Genomic DNA, 14,260 nt, shown 5'->3' with positions numbered 1-14,260 from the left:
AGCTTTAAATGATCTGATATGACTTAAACTTTGTGAGCTAAACCGTAAAAAATGCCTTACTGGTGAATCCCAACAAAACTTAAATAACTTTCGAATTAGCATAGAAGGGAAATTAAAAACCAGCAAGACTCTACAAACAGACTGCAGGCATACTGAGTCCTAATCGTGTCTCAACTGCAATTCACTGAGGCAATGAAGCCTCCTATTGAGACTCAGCCCGCAAATAATGAGGATCCCTCATTCTCACTCAATAGGCTGCCTGCAAAGTCAAGAGATGAACTATAAAGACACTGGGAGAAGTCACACACACACACACACACACACACACACACACACACACACACACACACACATTGCAGCAGTTTAGTACAATCTTTTTAATTTAAATAAGTTATAAAAAATATGATTATATTCCGCAATACGATTTCAACATAAAATATTAAAAATCGTATTAAAAAATCCCTCCTACCATTTGCAGAGGCCTCTTTCGCAGGTCCCTCTCAGTGACCAGTCTCTCCTGGTCAGTGACGTAGAGTCCTCGCTGGGCCAGCGCCTGGATGACGGCATCGTGGCCCAACAGGGGCTTTGCAGCATCACTCTTAAGGATGAGGCTGCCGGCCCTGCAGTAGAGGTCTGCAGAAAGCAGGAGGCTGGCCACGGGAGGCTTCAGGTGCTCTTGCTCATACTGGTCTGTGTAGAAGGGGTCTTTCAAGTCTGCTGGGACGCTGTCTGTATGAACAAGGGGAGAAAAAAGAGGCTTTGGGGTGAGAAACGCTACAAATTACTGCTGCGTAATGATACAGTGTATTTTAGATACCAACATGATGGAAACCAGACCACTAAATTTCTACATGAACAAAACACTTGGTAAATAGTAAAATACTGAGATGACTTTTTTCCCCGTATACTCAAAAAACGTTTGCCTTTCTCCTGTTTTGAATTCTTTACCATATCTATGGAATAAAAAAGTGAAAAAATCAAGCAGCAGCAAAACTGAGCTGACATAGAGTGATGCCAGCTTCATTCTGTGTTTGTGTTTAAGTTTGGATTTTTCCTTCAGTGCACAGATTCGCTGCCATTACCTTACTTTGGCTGGTCTGCTCTATTGTTCACAGCCATACTTTGACAGTATCTTGACTTGGACACGTGTAGATAGACCTCGGCGTTGCTATAGCAACTGCAGTAGGAGTGGAACCCAATCGATTCAACTAGTCTGTATATATCTCTGCAGCCTTCAGCTCCCTGGGAACACCCCTCTCACTGCCTGCCTCATCAAAGAGAACAGCTATCTTTGTGTGTGTGTGTTGTGTGTGTGTGTGTGTGTGTGTGTACCACTTGCAGCAATTCAACTGCCAGTGGATATTCAACAAATGCTTCAGAAACATTGTTTTGCGAAATTGCGTTGTCTTGTACGGCTATTGGAAAACCAAAGCAATGCAACACCATCATTTGCCACAATATATATGATACAATATAATACTGAATAATTGTGTTTGAATGAGACGCTGCAGCTGTGTAAAAACATTTAAAAAAACTAAACAAAAAATACCATCATACACGTCAGCTATAGCGCTTCGTGTGTGTGTAGAGAGATATTGTAGCATATAGTGAGCCAAATTGACACCACTACCCATCCTCCACCACAGACTCAGACACAAAAGTCAATGAATCACCTGCTCACACTGACCATCATCAACAAGGTCATCTACAGACAGATTCTGAGTCAGAACAGAAATGCAGCTTCAGCAGCAGCCATTTAGGTTAGGTGCTTTTCCTGTTAGTATTATGTTCATGTGGTATCATATTGATCCCATCAAAGACCCTCCTCCATCCTCTATGGGGAGGTCAGAGATCAGTCTGAGCTACGATACAACACCCCTGGAGCTGGTGGGATTCAGCACTTTGCTAATTTATTGTTCATGTTATATTTCAACATAGAGACTGTGCTGAAGCTCTGGTTTAGTCTTTTGTGGTTCACTACTTGTTTCCCCTTGTTTGTTATGTTACTGAAATGTACCAACTTATTAAACAAGATTTCCAAACCATTGTATACGTATTTTTCCAAGCACAAATTCCAAAAGACTGCTTTGTCGAATCTTTCAAATGTTAATATTTTCTGCTTTTCTTGGTCTTAAATGATATAACATCATTCATGATCAAACAACTAAAGAAAAATGCAAATATTATTGTGATAAAATATATGTAACCACCTACAAGAGCATATTCAGATGCACATTTAATCATATTCCAAATCTCTGATATCAAGTACTATACAGAAAATTGTTGGTGGTCTTCATTTATTCAATTACTTTTATCCAGTGAAGTCCAACTTGTGTAACAAAGCAAAACAAAAAGCTAAATGCCTTGCCCAAGGGCCTCTGTAAAATACTTGTTCATTACATAGATTTGCTTTCACCGCCCAGATTTTACCCAGCATTCAAAAAGCCTCGCTACTAAGGCATCTTCTCTGAGCTCTGCTTGTGAAGTGGAGTGGTCCAACATATTAAATATGTGCATCAGTGTGTGATGTTTGATAGTATTTTCTAACAGCAGATGATCTGCTGCACAGGCTGCATCTACCACACTGCGTATTCTTGATGTACTCCTGCATGGCTGTAATGAGGCAGCTGCATGTGAAGTATTGAGAGCAGCGTAGGCAGGGATCTGGATATGAGCCTGCTCCCTCTCTTTCTTGCGCGCTCTCTGTCTCTCTGGAGGGCTATATTTTTGGAATCAGCCCATTTCATTCAGTCCTGATTGAATATACACAGAGGATCTGCAAGGGATCTCATGTTTGTGGGGCTATTACAACACAGTGCTCTGGCTGAAACAGCAGCAGAATACCATTTTGTCTGCACGGTTCAGACGAACAGCGCTGTATTAGTTATTTTAGAGCTGATGCACTTAAAGCCATTTGAACAATTAGCCAGTAATAAAAGGCCTCAACAGGAATAGTAAAAATGAATTTTACAGAACACAGCAAAAGCACAAAGGGATTATTTTATGAGAAAAAAAAATGGTTGTGGAATTTAACTTCTGCTTATTTGAATATAGTGTGATTACTGTATGATTGTTTTGACTGAACTGATAGAGAATCAACAACTAGTTGATTAACAGACATAAAATCAATTTCCAATTTACTTATTATACCATCAATTCTCTGGTTGCAGCTTCTTAAATGTGAATATTTTCTGATTTCTTTATTCCTCTATGTTAAGAAACTAAATATCTTTCAGTTGTGGTCTGCTGGTCAGGACAAAACAAGACATTTTTTGGGCTTTGGCAAAAAATTGAACTACATTTTTTTCACCATTTTTGGACATTTAAAAAAACCCAGACACTTAATCAAATAAACAAGGGTAATCATTAGTTGCAGCTTTAAATTGATATGTCTCAAATATGTGTAAAGACATATATCAAGTCAGCTGTTTTGTCTTTGTTTCCATTGCTGTGCCATATCTGCCAATACTGGATTAAAGAATATAACATGGTTACAGCTAAATGAAATCTACTGAGTTAACGTCATGGCAATGCTGAAATGAGCTACTGTGCGTCACATGCCTCAGGATTTTATATGTCATATGGGAAATAAAGAAAAAAATAGGACACTTTAAGCTGCATTGTGAAACTCAGCCAAAGTTTGTACATAGTGACAGTGGCCTCGGTGTGAGACAGAAACTGTACATATTCTCCTCAAGCTACTTCAGATACACAGACTGAGATTTTTAAGAATGCAATATTTTATTATGTTTAAGGTGAAATTAGGTTTAGTAGAAAGGCATCTGTTACAACACATTACCAATGAATACACAGAAATGTACAGATTAAGAAGAATGGGATGAAGGAGAGATGTTTGTAACATGAAAATGTAATAATATTAATGTATGTTAACTAAATAAAAGCTTCTGTGTGCAGCTTGTTTTCTTTTTCTGGCCAAAAGCCATGCATTTACAGCTCTAGGGCTATGCAAGGCTAGCCTGGCTAACACCAGACCCTACCTCAATCTCATGTGAGATTGAGGTAGGGTAGCATGATGCCAATCATACAAGTTTTCCCACATTTACGCTACAGAAGAGAAGCAATCTTGTTCACTTTTCAGTGATGCCACCTTATCAACCCAACAGCAGCTCTGACACTGAGAATAGCATAATGTGCTAGTCATGTGCAGAGAGGTGTCAGCCTGGTGTTTGCAGACACTAACCTGTAAAAAAAAACTTGCTGGAATATTCCTCACTCAATGTACAGCCATGCCCAATAGATCATGGATGAAAGACATTGCTGTGGGCCAGTGACTGCTTTGGAGGTAAAAATCATTCTCAAGCCAAGAAAGTGGAGACAGTCCTGTGTTTTATTCAGGTGTGTTACATGGTGATGAACCTCTTTACTAGATGCTTGTGTTTTATCTCTGCTGCTTGATTTGGGAAAATCAGACTTGAATTTGTTACAGGTCACCAAAGCTCAATGTCACAGTGGTATTAAAGAGTCTGTGCTGGTGGAAGGAGACGAGTTACTGTTACTGTAAATGTACTGTACTGTACTTCCTACTGATGGACAACAATGGATGATGAATCCAAATATTCACATGAATCCCATTATATTAATTATATTAATAAATCCCATAAATCCATAAACACCAGTATTAGGTTTCAACTCATTCATCTATCAGGGCTCAAAGTGATACAAAGCAGTGGTGGCACTGTCACAACTGAATATGTTTTACACATACTTCAATAAACAATAAGGCTGCTCATGAAAATGCATTACATCTCAGCTCTTCATCCTCTTTTAAAACTTAATGATGGCTTACTATTTGGTCCTTCAGAATGAACAGTTGAATCGAGGGGAGAATGATAATTCTGAGTCATTTATGCATCAGCGTCTCTGATTTGGAAAAGCAGTGATTTACAATACAGCTTAACAAAAATGAACAGATGTGTGGCAACAAGATATGATCTCAACTCAACAAACACCACAATGCATTTTTTTTTTAAATGTTTGAATCTTTTTAGATTTAACCCTGGTAACATGTCATAAGTGTCACAAGCATCATGTCATATATAGGAATGATGGAGAAGGGGATTTAAAAAAAGGCAAAAGCAGTTCCCTTAAGTGCTGTTGATGGGAACCAGCAGCTTAATTTACCCCTTATTACTGTTAACAAGTAAACCCTTTGTGTGATATACCTGCTGAGATGTATAAAAAGAGTCCCCATGTGATGCCTCTCTTTCTAAATTTGACTTGAATGCAGTAAGCTGAAGGTTACATCATTTGGAACACTTTCATACCTCCCTTTTTCCACACTGACTGCTCCATATGCATCATGCAGGACAACACATTTATTGATCAGAGGAAACTGATTTTTATCTTTCCTTTGGAGAAAATATATATTGTTTTTCCAATAGGCTATTCATTTAGGATGGGGAGACAGCAACACAAAAAACTGAGGTGCTTGTAAACCGAAAAACGTTTTACCCTAATGGAAAATTACTGTGAAATTCCTAAAGGGAATATTATGCAGTACTGTCTCAGGTAATCAATGGTGAGTCAATTATAAATGACTATTGTGTCTATTATCCATAACTTATTTGAAATGTGCTTTATGGATTTGTTTTTTGTTGTTCAAAATTGATTATGGGCATGTTACATATTAGTAATCGTTATACAATTCAGTCAAACATGCATTTGAGAATAAAATGATGATTGAAATCTTCATGCAGCGTGCAGGTGAGTGGAGGCTAAGTGATACACCTACCTGTCCCATACGCTTTGGCCACCAGCCATGTGAGGCTACAACAGATTTTGGCTCGGGAGAAATCATAGTGCTCGAAAGACTTTATTGCTGGAGAAACAAAGATCTTCTTCACATCCCTGACGTCTTGAACTTCACCCATAATTGTCCCTGAATTGTTTTCTTCGACCCTAAGCAGCAGCAGCAGCAGCAGCACAACGCGAAAGCATCCCGCTACTGGAATTTCATGGAAAACAATGACCGGCTGTAAAATGAGGAGATGCGATGTGTTTCCGACGATTATTCACAGGTTCATTCAGTGATGAAATGATTCAATACTAGGCTGATTGCGGTTATTTGTCCTATTCGTGTCTCCTTATCACAATGACTCGTTAGTCTTGGTGTTTTTGATCCATTCTGCTCACTACAAGTGGTAGAGATAGGCTCCGTCGGACCAAGCTGTGAATGTTTCCTTGGATTTCAGAGGAAAACTGCTCTTCAGCTGGAGTGAAAACAGAAATGTTTCCATTCTTTGTGTCCTTTGGGAGCAGATGGCTTCTCCCTTTCATGTCCATGTATTGTTGTATGGGAAACCTATGTCTTTCGCATTCCCTCCTCTGTTAGTGCCGTGGTGCGGTTTTCCTGCTGCACACTTTGGCTTTCCAAACCCCGCACCGTTGTTGCGGAATGCGCATGCGTCAACGATGCATTCAATTGCTATCAGAAATATTAGTGTTTGATTACAGCTACAGCGTTTGAACCATTTATGTATTATAAGATCGGTTTGAACGACTTAAAGAAATCGGTATTTTACGGTACCAGGTCTGCCAAAATGTCATTAACTGTTTAGCCAATTCATATTAACTAAAGAGTGTGAAATCAGCAACGTTTTATCACTGTATTAAATTTTGGTATTGTGTTGTATTTTGCAGCTAGATATTCATAGTAATGTGCTAGCTGAGAACTGTACCAAAATGTCGATGACACATTGACCCTGATGACAGAATGATTATATTAGACTTAAATTAAATCGTGTTTTAATAGCAATCACAACTGCACAATTCCATTTTTTAAAGTTACGATAAGCATTTGAATGTCGCAAGAAAAGAGGACAGCATGCATGCAATTATAAGAAACAAAGCAAAAGGAATGATAATTTTATGCTAAAATATATGTAGTGGACAGTTAGTTTTTAAACTTCTGTCTTGGTATATTATCCTAATTTCCGTTAGATTAGTATAATTGCTTTGTACAGCTATAAATGTGTAGCCTACAGCCACACCCACAATGTAAAAATCACCAAAAGACGAAGCTACAATTTAGAATATAAAGAGATTCGCATAAAAAACGTGTGAACAGTTTCTACTACAATGAAACCTGCATACACTCACACACTGGTTTAATAACAGAGACTAAAATTAAATGAACTACAATTCCCGACGTGCAAAGCAGAAAGTGCGTCATTAGTTTGCGTCGGTGTCTGTTTTGAACAGGTTGGAAGATTTGACGTGAAGAGGTATCGGTAATATGTCGCTTTCATTGAACAAACGCAGTAAATACACTTATTTGCATTTGCAAGTTAGTCGTGCCGGAGGAGTATTATGTGGAAAAACGCAATTTTTGATATTATCCACGAAAATCATGTGAAAACGTTCAACTTTGTACTTGTGTATCGTTAACAGCTTCCAGAAGTTAATGTGTGTTTTGTAATGCAGTCATTTTGCTATAACGTTAGTACATACATGTTAGGTTCACGGGAAGATAAAGGCCATTTATACCTGTAGCTGTGAAACTGCATAGTGGATATAATTTAATCTTTAATGATATTACATTTCTTGATAATTCACTTTTTCAGCCAGTTTGGAATTCCCCAGTATTTAAAAAAGCTGTACCATATAAAACCATGACCTGTCTGTATTCTGGTGTTCACAGAATAGAAGTCTATAAAATGTTCATGCCGAGAGCCCTTAAAGTGAAGAGACCAGCAGAGGGCTCAAATACAGCTTTGAAGAAGAAAAGTAAGGTTGATGAGGAGGAGAAGAATGATGAAGGTAGTTCATTGATGCCTGCTCAGAAGGAGGAAGCACATGAAGACACCAAAACGCAAAATGAGACACTACAAACAGGTGGAGACTCTGCAGCTTTGACAGAGAGCCCACCACATGAAGAGAGACATGAGCCCCCCTCAGGTGATATAGAGGCGGCAGAGGAGGAGGAGGAGGAGGAGGAGGATGAGCCAGTCAAATCTTTCAAGAAGAGCCAGAGATGGCCGGAGCCAGGGGAGCCCATCTGTGTGATGTGCGGTCGCTATGGGGAGTACATTTGTGACAGCACTGACAATGACGTTTGCAGTCTTGAATGCAAAGCCAGCCACTTGGTCAAAATGGGAATGGGGATTGGGGTTGATGTGTTTAACTGTAAGGACACAGGTGGAGGTGAAAGGACTCAACCGCAACAGGCTGCAGTTGAGACTGGTGGAGCGGATGAACTTAAAACACACTATGTTTACAGGGAAGATCGGTTCATATCAGGACTAACAGATGAACAGGTGCAGCGGATTAAACAGGAGCTGGGCATTGAAACCCAGGGGAGAGATGTGAGCAGACCTATTGTGGAGTTTGAACACTGTGGCTTCCCTGCTACACTGCATGGCAACCTGAAGAAGGCCAACTACAAGACACCTACACCAGTCCAGATGCAGATGGTGCCTGTTGGTCTCAGCGGCAGGGATGTGATTGCCAGTGCTGACACAGGCTCAGGGAAAACTGTGGCCTTCCTGCTGCCAGTTGTAGTGAGAGCACTGGAGGTACAGGAGAGCAATTTGCACCATGTTTTTACAGTGGTGCTAAATTTTGCATCACATTCACACACATACAGTTAAATGCATGAAGATGCCAATTCCTACCTAGTAGAGGCTATTTTTAAATGTAAAGGAACATCAAGTAAAATGAAACTCTGTACCTTTAACTGTGCTTTACCCAGTGATACAAGAGAAGTTGCTGACAAAGTGTTGCATTTGATTTTTTACTTGAATATTTTACTCATTTTCACCACCACCACTGTGGTATGGAATTTATTTTTTATCTCTTTTAATGTTTATTAAATAGCTGGCACTTATTTCTCCAGTGATCTTCAGAAATTTAAATTTGGACTCTAAATAAGTTCCCTAGTTACCAATATTAAAATAAGAAAATTAATCAATGCTGGTACCCTGAAGACATAGCAGAGAAACAGAATTCAGCCATCATTCGTTTTATTATTTACACTTGTGCATTTCCTACTGTCATGTGTCAATATGTCTTAATTGAAAAGGCCTATGCTGGCTACATCCATCTGTGCGCCTTCTTTTTCTAGAGACCAGTACACAGCCTGCGTAGCCCCGTGGCTCTCATCCTGACCCCCACCAGGGAGCTGGCCATTCAGATAGAGAAGCAGGCTAAAGAACTGGTGATGGGCCTCCCCAACATGAGAACTGCCTTGCTGGTGGGCGGCATGCCGCTTCCCCCACAGCTCCACCGCCTCAAGAGCAGCATCAAAGTATGTTTACTATATTGACGAAAATCCTCCCTCAATCAAACTGTTGTCTTACGAAATGATTTAACTCTTCAGCTTTCTTCATCATTCTGTTTTTATTCTTATTCATCCTTTTCAGATTGTCATTGCCACACCTGGGCGACTCCTTGAGATCTTGAAGCAGAAAGCAGTACAGCTGGACCGAGTGAAGGTGGTTGTGGTTGATGAGGTATGACCATCGCTGTGCTATACAAATTTGTGCAAGGTTATTGCACTTTAAGGGCTTAAGCAAACCTTGAAAACAGTGTGGCTGTAAGACATGAATGAATAAAAAGTACCAGTACTTCTTTTCCCATGAAAACCAACAAGCACAATGTTTCTTTAGAAAGAATCGGTACTCAAAGGACCAGTGTGTAAGATTTTGTGATGGGATTTTAGTGCAGATTGAAACCCTTTCAAATGAGCACCTATGGAGTACCTATGGTGACCGTGAAACTTGTAATAAACACTCAATGCCCTCTCTAGAGCCAGAGTGTGGCAGCCACTTGGCCCAAATGGGAATGGGCCAAGTGGCTGTCCATTCTGGGCTCCATAGCTGTGCAACATGGCGGGCTCTACAGAAAAGGGTAGGGCTCATTTTAAGGTAATAGATACACAACAATTTCAGGTTTATATATTATTTTTATGCACTAATGAAAACATATTATTCATGTCATCATATTATTTTCCATTTTGGCCCATATATCCCGCAAAATCGTACACACTTGTCCTTTAACATCCTGAGGAAAACCCTGCCCGTTGTGGTGATACAGCAGCAGTTTAATTTAATTATGTTTATTAATTGAATAGTTTTACCGTGGGTTTAGCTTTGACATATTTGGCTTGTGGAAATTGTGTGTTTGCGATGTACTCTGTAGGTGGACACTATGCTGAAGATGGGCTTCCAGCAGCAGGTACTTGAAGTTTTGGACCAAGTCTCTGAAGAACATCAGACTCTGCTGGCATCAGCCACCATCCCAACAGGGACAGAGGAACTGGCTGCCCGGTTGGTTCGTGACCCTGTCCGTATTGCTATTGGAGAGAAGAACCAGCCCTGTGCCAACATCAGACAGATCCTTCTGTGGGTAGAGGAACCCTCCAAGAAGAAGAAGCTATTTGAGATTCTCAATGTAGGTTATATAATTGAATTTTTGACTCTTAATGGTGAATTTGAGAGGTATGTTAAAAAAAAGCACAGCAAGTCTAATTCTCACTTATGGTCTCAAAAGAAAGATTTCAGGTGGAGTATCATTTTAAGCACACGTCCACTGCTAAAATAGGCTTTCTTTAAGTGGTCAGCAGTTTTCCTAGTTTTTGTAAAAGACCAAGTGTACTTTAACTCTGAAGAACAAGAGAGTGTTTTGTTAGAGACAAACACAGAAAGCAGGCTATTATCTCAATTTCAGCTTATAATAGATATATCGCTCAGTCTCGCTACGCACTGGTACCAGCTTGGTATTTTATTAACTGGCTGTTAGAGTGGGAATTCTTTAAGCTCCAAGTACTGGTCTCCCCACTACACCATATTTAGACAGCCATGCAGGCCTGGCCCCTGTCTGGAGGAAATGGGTGGGCCCTAAACCATGGCCCCACTCCAGGAATCCCAGCAATGGCTTGCAGCATTTATACAGGACAGGAGTAGTCTGCTTTACTTAACCCAGTGAATAAGTGTTGTTAAACCATTGTGTCAGTAACAGGAGCTACATTTCTGTGTTGAGTCACATAGTTACTCATGACAGCCTTTGGTTTTTCAGCCTAAAATATAAGGCTACTGTCACTGAACACTGGTAAAGGTTTTGGAGGGCTAATAAGGTGGGATTTGGATGGGACACTCCATGAAAACCAAACTCTGGAATGGAGAGGCTTCAGGACTCACCTGAAAGGACAGAATGAATAAATACATTTAAAATAAGTGAAAAAATAAATTAGGACTGTTTAGTAGGGAATTTTCATATAGGCAGCATTTTATTTATTTTCAAGTTTAATATATACATACATTTTTTGGTTCTATGCATTTTCATTTATAGTATTAAAAGTGTAGTTGCCACTTTGTACAATTAATTTTATACAATTTTTAAACTCCAAAATATCATGCGCCTACTACATATTTGACAAATCGTGACAAATGTGCATTTATGTATGTATTCTATGTATATAATAAGATAAGATTATTGTCTGATATTTTATTTTTCTCTATAATATCTGTATTGGCATCAGCCCCAAAAATCCAGTATCTGTCAGGCTTTAGTTCTTAACTCAAAGTTAATCTTAACAGGTGAACCTCATCTTTTTGAAACATGTCAGCTTGCCCTTCTACTTTTCGTATATTTCATATAAAATATGTGTTACTGGTCAGAGAGTCATCAGTCACTGCCATCTGCTGGAATTTAAAAGGAATGTGACTGAACTGTGTCAGTGTCTGTCACATGTACTCTAAGTCTCTGACACACCATCTAAGAAATTGTGTGAAATGTTATGAATTTATAGATCAGTCCTTCTTTTTAATGAAATATTAAGCATTATGGACAATTGTTAGATGGCTTATTAGTTATGACTAGTGGAGTGCCCTTGCAAAATATACCGAGTAATAATTAATACATAAATACTTGTTTGTGGCCATTACATAGAAAATAAAATGTGAAATTGTCTGTGTCATACCTGGGAAGGGACTAGAGACACCGATAACCATTCAGGTTAATTGCACCACGACAAAACACGACGCGATGGAGAGACACAGAACTTCGAAAGGTGCACGAAAGTGCAATAAAGTGTAAAAATGCTGAGATCAAGTAGCTACGTAAAGTAGTGGTTGTCTTTTTTGGTGGATTTTACATTTGTCATTTCATTGTCATTCGGAGAACTCCTGCTCTGTTAATTTATGGCTGATTCAATATATACATTTAGTTTGGATGTGTGTATATAGCAATACAGGAATGTGGTTAAAGCCGGACCTCACCTTGCTTCTTTCTCTCTTGTTTTTTTGTGTGGCTTTTCAGGACAGTAAACTGTACCAGCCTCCAGTGGTGGTGTTTGTAGACTGTAAACTTGGGGCTGATCTGCTGTGTGAAGCAGTCGCCAAGGTGACAGGCTTCAATACTGTGGCAATCCACTCTGACAAGACTCAGTGGGAACGCAACCGCATCCTCAGGGTGAGACCAGAAGCAACCAGAACATGCGGATAGTGGATAAATAGCAGCACTACCATTTTTATTGTCCAGGATTGCTGCTCCTCAATTACTTAGAGGGACACCACAGACGCCCCGAGCTGAGACATAACAGTTTTTCTTCTTTTTTTTCCTGGAGAGAACAAGAGCATTCCCACACAATGTTTATTCACTCAGTTTTTTTTTAACAAAAATAAATAAATCACCAGAGCAAAAAGTATTTTGCTGCATAGCACATTTTGTATCTTTGGAGACTTTAGGATCTCAACTAGAAATGTCTTTTGAATATAGAACATGTTGTCGTGTTGGCATACCAACTGAGAAAAAAACAGTACATTCTTAATGTTTACTGTCCATGTAGTGTGTTGACAATGTTTACTATCTACTATGTCTAAGTATGTAATATTTCCTCTTTTGTATCTTCAGGGACTTCTGGATGGAGACTTTGAAGTGGTCATCAGTACAGGTGTGCTTGGCAGAGGACTGGACTTAGTTAATGTCAGATTGGTGGTTAATTTTGACATGCCAAACACCATGGATGAGTATGTCCATCAGGTTAGTGATACCTGCTGTAGAAAATGTTTAAGTTCAACTGCAGATTAAATTAATGGTGATTATTTGGTGTATTCCATTTTGCGTCATTGGGTAAATAAATAATCTACATTAATAGCTTGTCAATCAGTATGATATAAATAGTGAATTTATTGCAGAAATGGAGTTTAAAGTTAAAATTTCCAGGAAATAATACATTTAAAAATAATATTGGCTTATCTACAGTTTTACCTGATGTCATAAATATATTACAGAAGGTACAAAAAAACTACATTTTCCCTTCCATTCCTTCCCATCCAGGTGGGCAGGGCAGGTCGGCTGGGACACAGAGGAACCGCCATCACCTTTATCAACAACAACAATAAAAGGCTATTCCTGGACGTGGTGAACAGGGTCAAACCTACAGGCTCCATCTTGCCCCCACAGCTCCTCAACTCACCCCACCTTCATGAGCAGCAGAGGAGGGAAAGACAAAAAGCCAAACTGGAGTCGGAGGATACACTGGTCACCAAGAACAACCTCATAGACATCATAAGGAAACATGACCGTCGCAAGAAATAATGTATTCTGTCAATCATTCTTAGTCGCCCTGTTTGTTTATTGTGTAAATGTTAAATTTGTATGGTTTTACTAAATAAACTTGATTTTTTTTAAAAATATTCTATTTTCTATAAATATGACACACTCATAGTCCCTTTTCCCCAGCAGATTTTCTGATTTGTCATAGTAGTAGAAACACAGGTGTTATAACATAACAGTGACTCCATATATTCAAGTAAGCCATGACAGGTCAAAATAAATACTGAAAAACGTTTATATAGTGGCTACATCTACATCTGTATCCCACTCTTGGTCAGTTGAACAGCGCCTGTACTTGTCAACATGTGAGCTTCAGCTATAGACAGGTCCTCCAGCTAGGGATTGGCCTGACACTGCTGCTCTGAAATTTGTCCTGGACATATTTGTGTCAATCAATTTAATTAGAGCATTGGGCAGCAGGGAGATCTTTAGCCTTTGTCACTTGCAAATCATTTCTAGCTGACCATGACCACTGACACAGAATTCCCCACTTAGTATATTAAGTATAGCAATAGATGCAACTAAATCCAAACATAATATAATATATAATTTAAACTATAGAGTGTACTTCACTTTTATTTAATGGCTTGGATCTTATTTAGGATTACATTTTTTTAGTATAATTTTACATTTTCTCTACTGAAATACCTCCACAAAGGCAGATAACAAGGGATCAGTGTTGGGG

General features: G+C 39.2%; 2 protein-coding genes across 3 annotated transcripts in view; one reads left to right on the top strand and one right to left on the bottom strand.

Annotated features, from left to right (window-relative positions):
• The window catches only part of camsap2a (calmodulin regulated spectrin-associated protein family, member 2a), a 45,743-nt gene extending 39,852 nt beyond the window's left edge, over positions 1–5,891 (bottom strand). The window contains exons 1-2 of the mRNA XM_053322482.1: positions 5,753–5,891; positions 470–729 (exon numbers count right to left, since the gene is read on the bottom strand). Coding sequence (XP_053178457.1) covers positions 470–729; positions 5,753–5,891 — 399 coding nt within the window. The remainder of the gene's footprint in view (positions 1–469; positions 730–5,752) is intronic.
• A 1,322-nt stretch (positions 5,892–7,213) lies between these two features.
• ddx59 (DEAD (Asp-Glu-Ala-Asp) box polypeptide 59) lies at positions 7,214–13,580 on the top strand. Of its 2 annotated transcripts, none has more exons than XM_053322485.1 (8): positions 7,214–7,244; positions 7,661–8,534; positions 9,083–9,265; positions 9,381–9,470; positions 10,159–10,410; positions 12,277–12,429; positions 12,871–12,999; positions 13,297–13,580. In XM_053322485.1, exons 2-8 carry the CDS (start codon positions 7,677–7,679, stop codon positions 13,555–13,557), a joined length of 1,926 nt encoding a protein of 641 aa, XP_053178460.1. In that variant the 5' UTR covers positions 7,214–7,244; positions 7,661–7,676; the 3' UTR covers positions 13,558–13,580. The 2 variants fall into 2 exon arrangements, with proteins under 2 accessions (XP_053178460.1, XP_053178459.1); XM_053322484.1 differs by having other exon boundaries at positions 7,239–7,280.
• Positions 13,581–14,260: the final 680 nt, after the last annotated feature.

The sequence above is a fragment of the Scomber japonicus genome, chromosome 7 (assembly GCF_027409825.1).
Source record: "Scomber japonicus isolate fScoJap1 chromosome 7, fScoJap1.pri, whole genome shotgun sequence".
Lineage (NCBI taxonomy): Eukaryota > Metazoa > Chordata > Actinopteri > Scombriformes > Scombridae > Scomber > Scomber japonicus.
This window is presented reverse-complemented; position numbering and strand designations above follow the sequence as displayed.